The 20,342-nt window shown below is 36.8% G+C and overlaps 1 protein-coding gene across 13 annotated transcripts in view; it reads left to right on the top strand.

Moving 5' to 3' along the window:
• The window catches only part of COBLL1 (cordon-bleu WH2 repeat protein like 1), a 157,817-nt gene extending 141,619 nt beyond the window's left edge, over positions 1 to 16,198 (top strand). For 10 of the 13 annotated variants that reach the window (XM_041774042.1, XM_041774037.1, XM_041774041.1 and 7 more), the window contains 5 exons: positions 1,551 to 1,785; positions 2,802 to 2,896; positions 6,898 to 8,474; positions 10,538 to 10,714; positions 14,901 to 16,198. In XM_041774042.1, coding sequence (XP_041629976.1) covers positions 1,551 to 1,785; positions 2,802 to 2,896; positions 6,898 to 8,474; positions 10,538 to 10,714; positions 14,901 to 14,987 — 2,171 coding nt within the window. In that variant the 3' untranslated portion in view covers positions 14,988 to 16,198. The remainder of the gene's footprint in view (positions 1 to 1,550; positions 1,786 to 2,801; positions 2,897 to 6,897; positions 8,475 to 10,537; positions 10,715 to 14,900) is intronic. The other 3 variants (XM_041774043.1, XM_041774047.1, XM_041774035.1) reach the window with 1 other exon arrangement.
• Positions 16,199 to 20,342: the final 4,144 nt, after the last annotated feature.

Genomic DNA, 20,342 nt, shown 5'->3' with positions numbered 1-20,342 from the left:
AAAGTGGAACAGCCATTCATTTTCTCAGTTTTCAAATTATATAAATATACTCTTACTACACAAATATGTGCTATTGCAGATGCATAATATCGTATATTGTTCTCATAATGACACTGTCACACGTCATAATAAAACAAGACTTGCCAAAATATATTTTTTTAAAATTAACTTAAATTCAAATGCCTTAATATTTTTTTGGTTGAGAAATCTACTTTTTTTCATTCACCATGAAACTGTCATTAAAAGTCTCCATATTTGTTAAATAGCATAAATAGCACAATTTTCTGTTGATCTGCCTAGAGATAAAGACATACATTTTAAGTACTTTTAATATTCTTCTAATAGGTTGAAGTTTTTATTTTGTGGATGTGCTGATCACTATGATCCAATGCTATACCACCTCTCCTCCCCCATTGGTGTAAAATTAAACTTTGTTCAGCTGCTATTATGCAAATGGAAGTGTGAACTTATATTTAAATAACAATTCAGAACCTCATTCTTTGGTTTAAATTAACTTTCACAGCTAGTGTGGACAGCAATTAGGATGTCTCCTCTTTTAATCTGTTGGCCATTTGTTGTTGGTGTTAAAGAAATGATGAAACACATTCTTATATGATGAAGTATTAACTGCAGCTTTTGAAAAGAATCTCTCACACACACACATGCACATATGGATATGGGATGATTTTTCAGACAGTTAAGTGGACAAACAGAAGTTGAAAAACATCAGGTATAGTATGCTTCCATTTATATTAAATGAACTAACAGAAAAGAGAGAAGGTAGCAGGAGTATGCAAATCCGCTTGTATGCTCATTATACTTTCTGATAATATATAGGAAAAACCTTAAAGGAAGTTGCCTCTAAGAATCAAACTGAATGGGAATAATTTTCATTGAATAATACTTGTTTGTATTTTCAAAAAGTGTATTAAGCATCTAAATCAGTGGATTTAAACCCTGGTTTTGTATTACAATCACCTTAGGAGCCTTAAAAATTCCTGGTCCCACCCTTCCGAGGTTCTGATTTAACAGCTATGGAGGAGGGTGTGAACATCATTTTTAAAAGGGGCTCAGATCATTCTCCATTGTTGTTGTGATAACTACGAGTCAAATTTTTTAAGTGTACTTGTAAACAATATAAAAATCTCATGTTCTTTTAATTTACATTTAGCGCTATTGTATGAATGTAAAAGTCATTTTAATTCAAAGCTCTGTAGATGTCTTTCAGAGGTAGACATCTGATTTAACTTATGAGTTTCAATAACTTTTTTCTCTACCATGAATAAAACCTAGTGTGATAGCATATTTTTATGAATATATTCTATGTTTTCTAATATATATTCTATGTTTTTTAGAGTTGTATATGCCTGAGATAATTTGCTTGCATGTTAATGTGATTATTCACCATTAGAAGAGTATTTTATTAGTTTTGGACTAGCTTTTAAAAGAGCCAGCTAATTATTAACTTTAAAAAATTCTTTTCTTGCTCAGATTGCATAGGATGAATGAGGCAAATTAATATTTAGGATTATATCTTCATTTCTTTGTAGCTGGAATAAGCTCTGATCATAGCCTTGAAGAGATAGATGAAAAGGAAGAACTGAGTGAAGTGCCTAAACATGAGGCTGAAAATACTGCTCTGAAGTCACAAGACGTCCCTTTTGGATCTACTGATATAATAAATACACTGAAAAATGATCCTGACTCAGCCCTTGGCAATGTTACTGGAGAGTCCTCACAAAACTCCAAAGAAGAAAAACAAGAAGCTAGAAACACAGATGGACAGTAAGTAGTCTATGTGCCAGAAGTGTTGGTGATGGTTTGTTTAATTAATACTAGTCTCTGAATTATAGATCTGATATTTTAAATATAGTAAGTAGTCCCTTTAGTTTAGATTCTAGTCACCATAATTATAAGACTGCTTATTAATAAAGTATCCATTTGCATGTTTTGTTTTTAAATCTCAAATTCAACAGTTCTGGTATCGCTATGTCAGATAAGCTATAGCATGTAGTTAATTTGTATGACTTAAATATAAAAGTGTGTGTATTGTATGGCTTTTCCCTATTTTCTGTTTGATCTAAATGAAATTTAGATCTAAATTTAATTTTTAATTTTTCACCAAATGCTTCTCAAGGATTTTCACTGATTTTATAAAACAATTATGCATATTAGATTATGATGTTACTAATAATATTTTTGCAGTCAATTTTATAATGCAGAGCGTGCACTTTCCCCTTCATCCTGGGAATTGAAATCTATACTACAGTACACTTATACGGTGTTAGAAATGCCACAATGTGAATAAAGATGAAATCAAGTAGGCAAAATAAACCATCTTTGTCAAAGTTTTACTGTAATTTGCATGGGATTGTCTCCAAATTAAACCTTTCTATCACAAAAAAAACAAAACCAGTTGAGGTCAGTCCACATCCTGATTTTCCAGAAGTTGGCTTTGCCAGATCCAAGACTAGTTTAGTTTTCTTTTCCTTTAAAAGACAAATAATAACAAAAAGACACTGTTTTTTGGAAAAATGTCCCTTTTACCAAGCTCTTTAGATCTTCTTTGTAATAGGACCACTCTTTGAAAGCTAATGGTTCATAGCCGCATTTCCTCTCTATTGTATTTTTTCTTTGCTATTAAATTTCCAGTATTTGGCAGAAAGAAAATGATTATTTCAATCCATCTGTCTTTGGAAATTATTGCCTGTTTTCTCATCTGGGGTGTGTGTGTGTGTGCGCGCGTGCGCACACACACTTAAATAGTATCAACATATAACATACCATATCCTATTTTGCAGAGGACCACATATGATAGTATATGATGCAAGCAATGGAGAGAGGGTAGTTGACCATGTAAAAGACTTGAAGTCATTGGGCACAAACCAGGAGAACGGTGAGTTCTAGTAGTCACAGTACTTACTATTTTCTAAGGAGCCATACTTAACACCTTATGTAAACTCATTTAATTTTATATATTAACTCATTTATGGTCTTATTATTTTCATTTCTACTTTGCGGTTGATTGAGCCAAAATGATATTATGTAATTCGCAAGAGTTCCCATAATTCGTAGGTAGTGGACCTTGGATTTGAACTAACTCAGGCAATATTACTATTTAAAGTGTGCTATTAACGACCATGTGTACTATTTTTGTTGTTAAATCTTAGCAGTTGTCTAACCTACTATCTTGGATCTAAAAGATGTGTATTCTATGCATCTACGTGTGATGGATTTCTCTTTTTTTCTTTTTTACTGACTCCCAAGTCCAAACCTGTTTTCCTTCATACTCAAGTTGCTTTACTTGGGTGAAACTTGTGTGCCTGGTTTTTAAAGTCAAAATCATCTAATTATGTGGTGTTATTTACCAGAATCTTCAACACCCTCACCCCCAAATCAAGACAATTTCTTCTCTTTGCTATGATCTATTTCACTTCATTCTATCTTTCGGGCTATGCTCATTTTTTTTTTCTTTGCAAGGAATATAATTTTCCACCTACCATCACCCATCCAACCACTCTCCAAATCTTGCCAGTTCACTTGTTATTTGTTTACTAGAAGCCATGTATTTCTCTAAAAGGTCTTGTCTCCTTAACCAGATTGGACAGGTTTTTTTTAGAGAAATTATATACGATACTTTGACTTCCTCATAGCACGTAGTAGAATACTAACATTGTTAAAATACATACATTCATCGACTCAAGTTTTTGACTTTATGATGGTATGAAAGTGATATGCATTCAATAGAAACTATACTTCAGAATCTGAATTTTGGTATTTTCCTGGGCTAGCAATATCATCCTCTTGCATGATGCTGGGCAGCAGCAGTTGCAGGTCCCAGTCAGCCCATGAGGGTAAACAACCTGTACATCTACCACTATTCTCTTGTGAGGAGGCTCTGTGAGAGATGGTTTTGCCCAACTATAGGCTAATGTGTTTTGAGCACATTTAAAGTAGTATAGGCTAAGCTATTGATATCTTGTAACTTAGATGTAGTAAATGCGTTTGACTTATCAATATTTTCAAGTTATGATGGGGTTATTGGGATGTAGCCCCTTCGTAAGTGGAGAAAGAGCTATACTTAAGGTTGAATTTCAGAAATCTGATACTGCACAAATACAAGATGCAAGGAATGTACAATGGTATTTTAAGGAGATGTGAAGGAATTGGCTTATGAATTCTCATACTCCAGTCTGTTAATATGCGAAAGTTGGTGAAGATTCTTAGAAAACATAGGGATATACATATTCATGTTTGGATAAAATGTGGATTATCCCAGTGTCACATCAGATAGATAGATATGGATATATGTTGTTTTACCTGCAACAAGTTTGTTCTAGGGCCACAGGTATAGTTCTGTAATAATATATATATATTTTTATTTACATTTGATTTGCAATGACCTTTGTTGACTCTAGGTGAGTTTTTTCTACTTTTTAAAATCAAAGTATTTAGGTGATTTTACTTATTCACGAGAGACACAGAGGAGAGGGGCAGAGACATAGGCAGAGGGAAAGCAGGCTCCCTGTGGGGAGCCTTCCGGGACTCAGTCCCCAGGACCCTGGGATCATGACCTGAGCTGAAGGCAGACGCTCAACCTGTGAGCCACCCAGGTGCCCCATAGGTGATTTTTTTTTTTTTAGGTGATTTTTTTTTTTTTAGGTGATTTTTTAAGTAAATAATTTCTATTATCTTAATTAGTTCTCTTCCTTCTTTTTTAGCTATCCCATATACTTGTTTCAATGATCCGTAAGTCAAATGATTAATTTTGTAGTTGTTGGTGTCAGTTTTGAGTAGGGACAGGACAGGATAGCACAAAATCTACTTCCTTCTACTGGCTATCACTGGAAAATGGCCTAACTAACCATTCATTGACATTTGGTTAGTGTCATTGTCAGGTCTTTGTAAGGATGGATTAGCTACTAAATTCAGCAATGATTCTAGGTTTCCAGGCTTATCATTGGGAATAACTATGAGATTTTGATGAGCGATTCAGAATTAGAGAATAGTGAAAAATAGACATTTGGAGTTCTAAAACCAATTAGTTAGGGTTTGTTACAGGGAACTGACTTGAAAATATATTGTTGATACTTTGTTTTGGAAAATATTTCTCTTGTGTGACTGAGCTATACTATTCATTGGAAAATGAGAAATAAGCAAGAGAGAAGGAAATATATTTACATTCATTTCCTGGTGCCAGGGACCATTTCTTCTTACATTCTTTTGTCCTCATAGCAGTGTTGACAATAGTACTTTTCGTATAGATATTAAAAATACTTATGAATCAAGTAAAAGAAATGTGCAGAAGTGTGCTTTTTTGATGATTCTTAATCAAATGTGTCACTAATCATAAAAGTTAATTATCAGTCATCAAGAGGTCAGTTGTATAGACAATAAATATTCTGATAATCAGTTGCATTTCTTTTAGGAAGAATAAAAATGAATTCCATTTAAAAATTAGATGTTTAATATAAGAATCTTGTAACATAGTAGGAAACATACCAACATGACCAAAACAAACAAACAAAAAGAACCCATGCAATTAGATAGTGTACAAATATGAAGGTATTTTAAGAAATTGTTTGTATACAAATCTACCTGGCAACATGATATTTTTCTCGTGCACACATATTTTTTCTTTTCTTTTCTTTTTAACAGAAGAACTATTTAAAATAGCTCGTGACATTTTAGGCACTGAATTTGTTCTTTATCTCGTAAGTAAAAATGAGTGACAATACAACTATAGAGAAATACTTGACATTCTTTCACGATCTGACTCCCAAGGCTCACATTTCACTTGAACAGTGCAAACTACTGTTCCTGGGAAGGGGAGGCCACTAAGGATTTTGAAGATGTGGCTAATTGGTCATCCACGAGAAATAATTCTGGGCATTTGGCTAGAGGAACCCAGTGTATAAATCACTGCTGTAGACTAAACACATGGTGCACACTCATAGACCTGTGTTTCCTTCTAGATGCCTCATTCCGATTGTTTGCCATCATGTTGCTGATTGACAACTGTTGCTTATTAACCTAGACACTGGCGAGTGATTTTTGGTTTTGGGTGATCTGAATTAGAATTAAGAGGAAAAGAAATCCAGGGTAAAGAGAGGTGGTTTTCCCCGCTTGGAACTCTGACAGGAAAATAAAGTATCTTTTCCCTGAGAGAAAAATGAAAACCCACATGATCGTTTTTATGTAGTTGAAATCACCCATAGCGTGACTAAAAACGACATCCTCTAAGAGTCTCTAGCAAGACACCTAGTTAACAAGATAGTCAACTTAGATTTTTGTTTTCACTTTACCTCTTAAAGGTAATACTTCCGTTATTTGCCTTAATTAAAACTGATAACATTTGCTAGGATTATTTCCTTTTTAATGTAAGGTGTGAAATATAAATATAGGAGTTATAGAAGAGACCAGATCAAAATAGGAAAAAAAAAAAAAAAGAAGAAGAAGAAAAGTACTGTTTGGGAATTTTTCCATTTCTTTTGTCATTCTTAACATTGACTGAAATGTGAAGTCTGCTTATCAGGAGAAATGTAGCTATCTTCAATGGAGTGCTTGTTCTAGGGATATTCCCTATCCTAATTAGCATGTTGTATAAATGACATATAAAATATAATCCATATTTTCACCTTTTTATATCTGAGCAAATTAGGTTTGGCTCAAAGGGGTTAAGTAACATGTAAACCCAGCCAGGTTCTAGACTCAGGTTTCTATGATACCAAAGCCCGTGCTGTTTTCCCTAATGCTACTACCTGCTTTTGTATAATTAGCTGAAAATTGTCTTGTAGCCTTCAAACCAACCTATTTCAGTTTGGGGGAGGCAGGCATTGAAAACTTGAGGTTTTTCTACTTGTTCACATTTAACTTGACAATATTTTTTTCTCTCAGTAGATCAAAATGAAATAATTGTCATTCCACCGAACACAGACCATATGAAAAATGGAGTGAGGAGAACAGAAATCGATGTAGGAGGTGTTGCCGAAAATAACAACGTGGACATGGAAGTTGACAGACTATCAAACCACCAGGCACATAAAACTGATACTGCTGAAAGTTATAAGGAAAATCATCTGGCTGCTTCATTAGTACAACACCAAAAACTGAATCAACTCAGTGAGGAAAAGACAAAAATGCAAGATGCAGCCATTCAGACAGTCCCTTCCGTTGACAGTTTTGATGGGAACCACCAAGATCATGACTTGTCTAACTTCAAAGTTAATGAAAGCGTGCAGACTTCAAGTAACAATAAACCAACTCAACACTCATCTTTAAGTCCCCAGGATTCTATAGATGCCTCAAGGAATTTAAGGAGTCCGGGCCTCCTGACTGTACAGTCAGATAATCAACTCACCATAGAAGATCCAATTTATACACATGGTGATGATGATCTTTTGCCTCCTCTAGATGGGATTGATAAAAATTCAACTGTTTCTCATATAAAGAATTATCCACTTTATAGACAAGGCTACGATCCCAAGCCAAAACCTTCAAATGAAATCACAAGAGAGTACATACCTAAAATTGGAATGACTACTTATAAAATAGTGCCTCCCAAATCCTTGGAGATACTGAAAAATTGGGAATCAGAAACCCCTGGTAATAAGGATGATCAGGAGATACATACTTTAGGAAAAAAGCACATTCACGAAAATGTGAAAGAAACTGCCATGCAAACCGAACTTGTTATTTCTGAAAGCCCGAAGGAGCCACAGGTGGACCTTAAACTGAAACCTACCGTGGGAACAGAGCATCAGGTGCCCAGCGTGGAGAGCTCACCCCACGTCCCCCACATCGCCGTGGGGAAGCCCGTGAAAGCTACTCCCAGAATGACAAAAGACACTGGCACAGCTCCTTTCGTGCCTAATTTGGAAGACATAAACCATATTTTGGAGTCAAAACTTAAATCTCGGGTTTCAAATCCCCAGACCAAACCAAGTTCTTTTTTCCTGCAGATGCAAAAAAGAGTTTCAGGTCACTATGTGACATCTGCGGCTGCCAAGAGTGTCCAAGTGGCCCCCAACCCCGCTCCAAAAGAACTAGTAAAGAAAGAGGAGGAGAGGGATGCGATACCTCCTCCGGAGCAAACTCTTTCTCCCTTAAGCCAAGCAGCTCCATCCCTCCCACAGCCCCCTGTTAGAGACCCCGTCGGTGACCTCGGTGACCTCAGCAAGGAGAAGCCTATGGAAGCCTCTCCTCCTCCCAGCTCCCCTGCTCCTCTCCCTGCGAGTCAGTCAGCAGCGCTGAACCTGAAGACTTTGAAAACCTTCGGTGCCCCGAGACCTTACGCGAGCTCTGCTCCCTCACCCTTCGCCCTCGCCGTAGTGAAACGGTCACAGTCCCTCAGCAAGGTGCGCAGGGGGGCGGGCGGGGACGGTGCAGCCACCCCACCTCCACCCGACACAGAAGGGCAGGCTCCGTCTGTAAATCAGCTCGCGGGCATCCCCCAGCTATGCCTGAGTGATAAGGTAATGTCACCCTTTTAAAAACAAGGGCTCATCATAACAACATGGTTTAAGTGGGGCTTGACAGGCATGTTGGTATGTTTGTGTGTTACTTAGCTCCGAATTCCTATTTTTTTTTAAAGATTTTATTTATTCATGAGAGACATAGAGAGGCAGAGACACAGGCAGAGGGAGAAGCAGGCTCCACGCAGGGAGCCCCATGTGGGACTCGATCTGGGGACCCCAGGATCACGCCCTGGGCTGAAGGCGACGCTAACCTGCTGGGCCACCCGAGCTGCCCCCCGAATTCCTGTTAACCTAGTAGCAAGCTACCACAGGGAGAAAAGAGTAGCAACGCATAAAATCTGATTGTTAACTCTCAGTTCTTCTAATTCATGTAACGTGATTGGGCGCTACTGTAAGGTCATCGCTCTAGGATGGTCATTAGCAGGTATTACAGTTTCTTTGCTCGTGCATTTGCGCCGTGTACTGGTTTCTGGTTCTGACTCTCTGCTTTCCTGTTTTGCTTATCTCAGTTTGTTTACCACTTCTCTGGACGTTCTGGCTTATTTTCTTCTCCGATTCTACATAATAGCAAAATAAATAGTTTTAATTATATAGAAACATAAGCAGTATTTAAGGACTAGATAAAATAACCAAACATTTCTCAGCTGTGCATTTTCCATCACATACACTCAACCAGAATTCCTAAACATCGACACATATAAATAATTTAAACCGAAGCCAGAGATTAAATAGGTAATTTTCTTAATTTCCCATTTTTCTTAATGCAGTGTCAACTTTTCCAGTTATTGGTATGTTGACTAGAATGTCATTTAGCCACTGTCTAACTTTAGTAACTTACATCAAAAGGGTCATTTGCTGACTTAGTGTTTGGTCAACTGAGTAGTATAATTTGCTAGATTCAAACAGGATAGTCAGAGGAAAGGATGAAATTTAGAGTATGCATTACAATAATCCCCGTGCAGTTTTTTAAAAATATTTTGTGTACCTTTACTCTGATAGTGTTTAAAGATTACTTTCTGGAACTGTGTGACAGTTCCAGAGGTATTTTATACGACTTTATCAAACATTCCTAGAGTAACAGAACATTAACGATATTGCCAAATAAAGATTTTTCCACAATCTCAAAGCAATAGTCATCTCGAGGAATATTTCTTTATATATTTCACATTTATGTTTCTTAGCTTGGATATAATGTCAGGAAGAGATGTATGATCTAGAGATTAATTCTTTTCTTGGGAACAAAGCCTGTGTTTCTTCTTAGGATGGAATGCCATTCCCAAACAACAGAAGTTTGATTTAGATAATACAGTTTTTGAGTCACTGCCTGGGCTCTGTTTAGCTCATCTTTGGTGAAGACGTTTGGCGGTTTAACAAAAGACATTTTTAAGATCATTTGATAATAGTTTCCAGTTAAATCATAAATATTCTTTCCTAAGAAGTCTAATTAAATTTTTGATTCTTAAATTTGGAAATTGCTAATACCTACTTTTAGTCCATTAAAGTAAAAAATAAAAGGAAAAATAAGACATGGTCATCACTTAGCCCCTGTGACTTCCAGGGCCACAAAATACAGCAGTTACACGTAGCATAGTCATTAATACTCCTTTATATGAAAATGCGTTAGGTTCAACCAATAATAAAATCGTCCATCTGTCCATTTTGTACTGTCAAAAACAATAATTTCACAACCTAGTATGTCGTAACTATAAAAATGTGGCATTTTTTTAGTCTGTGGAATTTTTATCATTATTAATTTGGCTCTTCTCGCCAACTCCACTGGCAAAATCAGCACCGTCTGACCCAGGGACGGTAAAATTACTGCTGTTTCATACAGCGAAGAGCAGTGCCCCTTGTCTCACTTAGCCTCCTGGTTGAGGGAGGGCAAGGGGTGCCCTCGCCTTCCAGCTGAGCCCGGACCCAGGACCGCGTGGGCGAGGGCGTGGCCTGGCAAATGGGCATCTTCAGGAATACTGGTGATGGATCTTTTTTTTCTTTTTTTTTTTTTAATGGCCCGTTCTTCGTCTGGTATTCACATGAATATTTTGCATTTATTTTTATAGGGGAATAACTCGGCACATCATGAGCAGAATTCCCAGACACCATCTCCAACGGACTGCCCGGCCTTCATTCTTAGGAGGCAAAGTTCCTTGACCTTGCAGGGCCCTGACCCGGAGCAGGCCCGACAGAGCTTGCTGACCGCCATCCGCTCGGGGGAGGCCGCGGCCAGGCTGAAAAGGGTGAGTCGTCTGACCCCTGCCGGGGGTGGGGGGCGGCTAGGGAGGCCCAGGTGCCCCCTTCTGTGCGGGGGTCGCTTCTGAAGTAGAAGCTGCGACAGCCCGGGTGCTTGCAGGGCCTTGAGGTCGGCCAGGACTGGGCTCGAAGCACCCTCGGGAAATCCTGCTTGTAATAGCCCCAAGTACACAGGACCTTAATACCCGAAAAGAAGAGAAGCACCGTGTTCAGAGTGGACCATCAGACAGGATACACTGGGCAAAATGCAGCCACACGCACCCGTGTAAAGACCTGTAGAAATCTGTATGTGTAAGTCTGGCAGATGTGTAGGTGGCAATTATTTTTAAAAGCGAGGAAGTAATTATACAGATCACACTAGGGTTACTTCCACAGGGAAAGGAAGGGGGTTGCTGGGGGCCTGTGGGAGCAAGACAGGCACACAACTGAAGAGGGACCCCAAAATCTTAAGTGATCAAGATAAATAATGATCTTATGCAATATTTTGTAAATGTGTAAATGATAGACCTCTAATAACAGAGAAAATGTCAACATTTTAAGTGAAGACAAGCGGGGGCGGGTGGAGCGGGGAGCTATTCTTTTCCTGGCCTGGTGGTGGATTATATATGCATATATGTTTGTGTTTGTTTTCATTTGGTTGCTTAGGTAAGTTCAGTGCACTTTTCTGTACACGTGTTATATTTCAAAAAAATATTATATTGCAAAAGGCAGTAGATATAGACACAAGGCTCTAATTCCCTGTGATCTTTGCTTAAGCCCCATATTTCTGTCCTGTACTGAACATTCCTCCCGGTTTGTTTTAAATTCTAACATTTCTTTTATAGAACAACAGTTCGGGTGCCAAATAAAATCTTCAGTGATTTTGACAGTAGGTTTAGATTGTTCATCAGAAAGTTGGCTCCAGGTTTGCCTATATTTTGGCACCCAAATGTTCAATTTAACTCCAGGTACCAACCTGCCTTATGGCTCTGGTTCATACTCACGTAATTAACCCTCATTATAATAATTGGTTCGCATTAGAACAATTATCTAGTTGACTGCTCTAGTGTAAATGTGGTCATGAACATGCCCTGTTTTTTTTTCATATTTCTTAAGATTTTTTGTTTTCCACACCTTACCCCTATTTGACCCCAGTGTAGTCACGGAGATCTGTCTTCTTCTAAGGTTTTAATAAATCTTATTCAATATTTCATAAAATGTGGTTGGTGTTAAGATTTATGTGTGAATCAGCAAATTGCTTTCAGAGAATAAGAGATTAGGTAACCTATTGTCATTGACTTGTGTTGATGCAAGAACGACTTTGGCTGCTCTTGATTCTTACTGATGTTTCAGTCACTAAAAGTCATCACACTATTACAAGTAGAATATACATTTGTAAAAATAAAGTCTGAAAATAAACTGATGAATGGCATTCGGTAGTTGATGATATTAACCATTTCCTCAGAATGTAAAATTTATCTTTGGCTACATCGAAACCTTAGAAGGAAGAAAAACTAGCTAAGTCACCCAGAATCTTGCTGGCTTGGTTTATTCATTGAATTGCTCTGCTTTTGATTCATATTTCCTCGATTGGAATTTCAACAGTCCAAAGGCTTCAGGCCGGCAGTTCTTGCCATATATTTTTAAATTAAAAATAAATGATGGTTTCATAGTTAATGCTTCTCACAAGAATGAGAAAGCTACGTTGAATATTCTTGAAAACTCTTTAAAGGATACACAGTCAACTAGCAGATGCTCTCAACAGTAAATTCTTTACTTTAAAAACATGTCTTTATTGTGTCATGTTCATTATTAAAAAAATTCAAGCAGTACTTTATAAATGCTTACAAAAAGTTACCATATTCCGTTCAAGAAATATTCATTGATCTTCACTGTGCCAGGCACTAAAATAAACATGCGTATATCGTGGCATTACATTAGACAAGGCTTCTGGCCTCCCAGAATTTATGGGCTAGTCTATAATGATGTCTTCTCATGCTTGAAAGTTTAGTGTACAAAATTTTAAATATCAAACAAAATACCATTCTCCCCGCAAAGTAACTGCTCGTGATGGATTACAGTGAAACCTTCCAGACCACTTTAGTAGTATACAAACATATTTAAATACATACAAAAATAGAATCCTGTAAAAGAGATTCATAAAGATTCATAAATATCTCTTTGAAATTTTCTGTCTTATGTATACACACACACACACACACCAATTCTTTTAAGACTACATAGTATTTGACTCTATGAATGAGCCATGGTTTATTTGTTCCTTACTGATGGACATTTAACTGGATACTAGTTTTTCCATTCCATAAATGGTACCTCAATAAACATCTCTTACTTGTATTCGAGTCATTGGTGTGTTTTTTAAATGCTTAAAACAAAATAAATAAATAAAATAAAATAAAAATAAATAAATGCTTAAAATTTCTTTACTTTACAAAGAATTATGAAAACTGCAATTTTGGTAGTAGTCACAAAAATAATCCCTAACACTGAAACTTTGGGCCCAAGTTACATAATGAAAAGTCACTACCTGTCTGCTGTCTGTTGACCATCTTGGAAAGGAATCCCACAGGAATACTAAACAAAATGCAGATGAATTTCCTTCTCCTGGTGGCAACATTTCTTTTAGCTTTTATTTTTTTAAGATTTTATTTGACAGAGGAGAGAGAGTGAGAAGCAAGCTGGATCCAGGGATCCTGGGATCGTGACCTGAGCTGAAGGCAGCTTAACCACCTGAGTCACCCAGGTGGCATCTTTTAGTGTTTTTATTTCAGGTGGATGGTGGCAACACTCTATGTATCCCGGATTCATAGAGAGCCAAACAAGCTGATTAGTGTAGATGAGCAGTCTTTGTTTAGTAAAAGGCAATGAATGAAAAAACCCAATCCAAACTAAATTTGTCCACTGTATTTTCCTTTCCACTGACTTTGTTGCTGGCAGAACCACTGGAATTTGTACTTCAGGTCTCTTCCTGTGAGAAGATGATAACATTTGGTTATCTAAGAGTCTAAATGAGTCAAATTGTAATCTAGAGATTAACCATTTTTCTTAGAATACTGTCATTTTATGTATGATTATTTCAAAATATTATACCTATTTACTCTCCAGAATGCAAATGACTTTTAAAAATCGTTCTAAATAACTTGGAATTTATGAAATTCTTTGTGTATTTCATTCACTTACCACTTGTAAATAGGAGGAGACTTTGCCATAGAATTTTGGAATTGAGGTTATTGGGAGAAAAAGTACCTTTCATTCTGTAGCTGTTTTGGCATAGCAGTCATAGATTTGACTTTTTTTAGTCCTTTTTTTTTTTTTTTTTTTTTTTTTAAAGAAGATTTTATTTATTCATGAGAGACCCAGAGGGAGAGGCAGAGACACAGGCAGAGGGAGAAGCAGGCTCCACCCAGGAAGCCGGATATGAGACTCGATCCTGGGACTCCAGGGTCATGCCCTGGGCCGAAGGCAGGCACCAAACTGCTGAGCAACCCAGGGATCCCCTAGTCCTTTATATGGAAACTTTTATTTTTTTAAAAGATTTTATTAGCACAAGCTGGGGGAGGGAGAGAAGCAGGCTCCCCACTGAGCAGGGAGCCCAGCGTGGGGCTCGATCCCAGGACCCCAAGATCATGACCTGAGCCCAAGGCAGACGCTTAACCAACTGAGCCACCCAGGTTCCCCTATATGAAAGTATTTTAAAAGCCAAAGCTGTATTTTCTTATAAATACGGGGTACCTGGAAGGGGAACTTCAGGCTACTATGTAACATCGATACAAAAAGCGTAAAATTCTTTGCTTTGTGGAATTCACTTTATTTTTCTACATTCTCCACGGCACTTTTGGGGAGCCAGAATTAATTTAGCAAAAAATGCTCTTCAACAGCTTGGCCTGCAGTCTGTTTGTGCTCTTGTCCTTTGAGTTGATTTGGTAATTTTGTAAAGACTAAGATGTGTTAATGGATTATTTAACTTGTTTGTTGTGGAAATAACAACTCTCGTTTTTAATTTTATGGTAGAGTGAACATTTATTCTTGATTATTTGTGATTTATTGAATACTAAATGCTAAATATTATTTACAATTAAGCAGAAGTTAAAATGCGGTAATTGTTGAAAATTGAAAATTAGATTGCTTTCTCATTTTAAATTGATGGGTTCAAAATGTGTTTCTTTCTCTTAGGTTACTGTTCCATCAAATACAATATCCGTGAACGGAAGGTCAAAACTCAGCCATTCCATGTCCTCTGATGCCCAGGATGGCCACTAAATGTTGCCCTGTTACAATGCACACTTCACCTCTGCTTCACAGAACAACTTCATACTAATGGAGAATGTTGGCAAATGTATATTCAGATGTACACTAATATATTGTCAAAGTGTAAGAATTTGTGCTGTGGCTTTTAATGCCAAAAGAAGAATTACAGAATTTATAAGTTATGATATTTTTTGGCCTTTTTTTTTTTTTTTTTTTTTGCCTTAAAAGCTGAATATGCTGCTTTAGAACTTTAAGACAAGGTGTTAATGACTTTCATTTTTTTTTTCAAATGAGAAATAGTCACCTTTTGTTGATTTCACTTACTGACACATTCTCTACAATGGTGACTTCGACAAAAGGATAACAAAAGGATACATGGAGATTCGTAGACTTATATTTGTGTGACACATAGCAAATGTAGATCTAACATTTACTGCCTCAATGTTACAGTTTAATTGGAAATGTTTATAAGTTATATTAAAGTCTCTTGGCTGAAAGTATGATCTAGAGAACTAATATCAAACAAGTATATTCGGTTCAACAGTTAATTAAAATGATGAATCACTTAGTGTGCAAGTCTAATCTTGTGTGTTCTTCATGTAATTACAAAATCAATGTCAAATTTATGGGAAGCTCATAGTATTTTAATATTTTATTAACATGGAACATTTGTTTTTTTAATCTTTAGAACTTAAATTGCACACAAAACATTTTAAATATTTTTTTGTATATAATCGTGACATTTGTCGTCACACAGATATTACACATTTATCTGCCAGAAGCCTTAGAAATCACCTTATGAAAATGTTGATCTATTGGGACAATTTATTTCACTTTTGATATTTAGTGAGGAATAGGGGTTAGTCCAGGTCCATACTGGAAAACTTCAAAGGCTATTTGGAGGTTCCAGAAATTCTGGTTTTAATTAAAATGATAAAGTCATTATGTAGTTCAGATGCTAATGTTCTAAGTAATATATATTTACATTAAAGCTAAAACTGTTAAGCAAAACCATGCCTAATTTGTTGGTTTATAACTGTACTGGGGTCTAGAACTCATTCATGTTCTAGTCCTACTTTAAGAATCTAATAGCTCATTTATTCTAAAAGCTTGGTCAAACAAGTTGGTGTTATGTTGGTTTTCACTAAAGCTCTTGGGGTATCTGCCTCTTTGGAAAATGTGTTGATTTTTCCCTCCTCTGTTTAATAAAAGCAAGTTATATATTTGGTTTGTGTCAAGCAGCATACTTATGAATTTCATCAATCTATCTCTATGAACCAGTGAACAAATAAGTCATAGTAAGGCCCATCATTCATCAGGGCTCTCTGGTATACATGTAGCCCATTCAGCTCCAAAGTGCGTGATCTAAGCATATCAAATGCTTAGCATAGTTCCTGATGCATGTCAGGTGCACACTGTTAAATGTTGCTATTTCCTTAAATCAGACTTGAAGAGACCCTCATATATGGAAACTTAAGTTCTGTTATCGTAAACCAATAGCGAAAGGAGTGACTTGTGTAAAATTATGATTGATTATCCACATGGAAAAAAAGTAAATTTCGATCCCTACTTCAAACCATAAATACATCTGAGTTGGATTAAAGACAACTTTTATTTAAAGATTTATTTGAGTGAGAAAGTGGCAGGGGGCGGGGGCGGTAGGGGCAGAGAGAAACTCAAGCAGACTTTGTACTCAGCACGGAGCCTAATGTGAGGCTTGATCTGATGACCCTGAGATCACGACCTGAGCCAAAACCAAGAGTTGCATGCTTAACCAACTATGCCCCCGGGGCCCCTAAATACAACTTTTTAAAGTAACATTTTAAAACTTACCTGAAAATTGTCGAATATATTCATGTATCAGCATAGGAAAAATTAAGACACAAAGGGACATTCATAAAAGGTATAATTTAAATATATTAAAATTTAAGGCATGTACATTAAATACTATAGAAGTGAAAAAGTAAGCCACAAGAATGTTTTCAATATATATGTGTAAAAATATAAAATTCCTGAAACTCATGAAAGACTACCCCATAGAAATGTGCACACTGAAAAAAAAATATAAGAGTAAATCTGAAAAGTCAGCAGACATGGGAAGAATTCTGTTCACTAATAAGGAAATGCTGGTTAAAACAAGAAAAATACATCACAACCATCAAATTCGCAACAATGTAAGTTTCAAAATAGCAAGTGTTGTCAAGGAAAACAAAGCAATGGAACTCTTTCACTATTGGTGGGAAAATATAGGGCACAACCATCAAATTTGCTAGTAACATGCTAATAAATCTTTATTAGAAAAGTACTTATGCCTGTGCATATGGAGACATTAAGAGTGGGGCCCCGGGGGATCCCTGGGTGGCGCAGCGGTTTGGCGCCTGCCTTTGGCCCGGGCGCAATCCTGGAGACCCGGGATCGAATCCCACATCGGGCTCCCGGTGCATGGAGCCTGCTTCTTCCTCTGCCTGTCTCTGCCCCCCCGCCCTCTCTCTCTCTCTGACTATCATAAATAAATTAAAAAATAATAAAAAAAAAAAGTGGGGCCCCGGGTGGCTCAATGGGTCGTACATGCGACCGTGATCTGGTTGTGAGTTTAGGCCCCAGAGACACAGGCAGAGGGAGAAGCAGGCTCCACCCAGGAAGCCGGATATGAGACTCGATCCTGGGACTCCAGGTCATGCCCTGGGCTGAAGGCAGGCACCAAACTGCTGAGCAACCCAGGAATCCCCTAGTCCTTTATATGGAAACTTTTATTTTTTTAAAAGATTTTATTAGCACAAGCTGGGGGAGGGAGAGAAGCAGGCTCCCCACTGAGCAGGGAGCCCAGCGTGGGGCTCGATCCCAGGACCCCAAGATCATGACCTGAGCCCAAGGCAGACGCTTAACCAACTGAGCCACCCAGGTTCCCCTATATGAAAGTATTTTAAAAGCCAAAGCTGTATTTTCTTATAAATACGGGGTACCTGGAAGGGGAACTTCAGGCTACTATGTAACATCGATACAAAAAGCGTAAAATTCTTTGCTTTGTGGAATTCACTTTATTTTTCTACATTCTCCACGGCACTTTTGGGGAGCCAGAATTAATTTAGCAAAAAATGCTCTTCAACAGCTTGGCCTGCAGTCTGTTTGTGCTCTTGTCCTTTGAGTTGATTTGGTAATTTTGTAAAGACTAAGATGTGTTAATGGATTATTTAACTTGTTTGTTGTGGAAATAACAACTCTCGTTTTTAATTTTATGGTAGAGTGAACATTTATTCTTGATTATTTGTGATTTATTGAATACTAAATGCTAAATATTATTTACAATTAAGCAGAAGTTAAAATGCGGTAATTGTTGAAAATTGAAAATTAGATTGCTTTCTCATTTTAAATTGATGGGTTCAAAATGTGTTTCTTTCTCTTAGGTTACTGTTCCATCAAATACAATATCCGTGAACGGAAGGTCAAAACTCAGCCATTCCATGTCCTCTGATGCCCAGGATGGCCACTAAATGTTGCCCTGTTACAATGCACACTTCACCTCTGCTTCACAGAACAACTTCATACTAATGGAGAATGTTGGCAAATGTATATTCAGATGTACACTAATATATTGTCAAAGTGTAAGAATTTGTGCTGTGGCTTTTAATGCCAAAAGAAGAATTACAGAATTTATAAGTTATGATATTTTTTGGCCTTTTTTTTTTTTTTTTTTTTTTGCCTTAAAAGCTGAATATGCTGCTTTAGAACTTTAAGACAAGGTGTTAATGACTTTCATTTTTTTTTTCAAATGAGAAATAGTCACCTTTTGTTGATTTCACTTACTGACACATTCTCTACAATGGTGACTTCGACAAAAGGATAACAAAAGGATACATGGAGATTCGTAGACTTATATTTGTGTGACACATAGCAAATGTAGATCTAACATTTACTGCCTCAATGTTACAGTTTAATTGGAAATGTTTATAAGTTATATTAAAGTCTCTTGGCTGAAAGTATGATCTAGAGAACTAATATCAAACAAGTATATTCGGTTCAACAGTTAATTAAAATGATGAATCACTTAGTGTGCAAGTCTAATCTTGTGTGTTCTTCATGTAATTACAAAATCAATGTCAAATTTATGGGAAGCTCATAGTATTTTAATATTTTATTAACATGGAACATTTGTTTTTTTAATCTTTAGAACTTAAATTGCACACAAAACATTTTAAATATTTTTTTGTATATAATCGTGACATTTGTCGTCACACAGATATTACACATTTATCTGCCAGAAGCCTTAGAAATCACCTTATGAAAATGTTGATCTATTGGGACAATTTATTTCACTTTTGATATTTAGTGAGGAATAGGGGTTAGTCCAGGTCCATACTGGAAAACTTCAAAGGCTATTTGGAGGTTCCAGAAATTCTGGTTTTAATTAAAATGATAAAGTCATTATGTAGTTCAGATGCTAATGTTCTAAGTAATATATATTTACATTAAAGCTAAAACTGTTAAGCAAAACCATGCCTAATTTGTTGGTTTATAACTGTACTGGGGTCTAGAACTCATTCATGTTCTAGTCCTACTTTAAGAATCTAATAGCTCATTTATTCTAAAAGCTTGGTCAAACAAGTTGGTGTTATGTTGGTTTTCACTAAAGCTCTTGGGGTATCTGCCTCTTTGGAAAATGTGTTGATTTTTCCCTCCTCTGTTTAATAAAAGCAAGTTATATATTTGGTTTGTGTCAAGCAGCATACTTATGAATTTCATCAATCTATCTCTATGAACCAGTGAACAAATAAGTCATAGTAAGGCCCATCATTCATCAGGGCTCTCTGGTATACATGTAGCCCATTCAGCTCCAAAGTGCGTGATCTAAGCATATCAAATGCTTAGCATAGTTCCTGATGCATGTCAGGTGCACACTGTTAAATGTTGCTATTTCCTTAAATCAGACTTGAAGAGACCCTCATATATGGAAACTTAAGTTCTGTTATCGTAAACCAATAGCGAAAGGAGTGACTTGTGTAAAATTATGATTGATTATCCACATGGAAAAAAAGTAAATTTCGATCCCTACTTCAAACCATAAATACATCTGAGTTGGATTAAAGACAACTTTTATTTAAAGATTTATTTGAGTGAGAAAGTGGCAGGGGGCGGGGGCGGTAGGGGCAGAGAGAAACTCAAGCAGACTTTGTACTCAGCACGGAGCCTAATGTGAGGCTTGATCTGATGACCCTGAGATCACGACCTGAGCCAAAACCAAGAGTTGCATGCTTAACCAACTATGCCCCCGGGGCCCCTAAATACAACTTTTTAAAGTAACATTTTAAAACTTACCTGAAAATTGTCGAATATATTCATGTATCAGCATAGGAAAAATTAAGACACAAA

This window comes from Vulpes lagopus, chromosome 11 (genome assembly GCF_018345385.1).
Source record: "Vulpes lagopus strain Blue_001 chromosome 11, ASM1834538v1, whole genome shotgun sequence".
NCBI lineage: Eukaryota > Metazoa > Chordata > Mammalia > Carnivora > Canidae > Vulpes > Vulpes lagopus.
The sequence above is the reverse complement of the archived record's forward strand: the minus strand, read 5'-3'. Positions and strand labels throughout refer to the sequence as shown.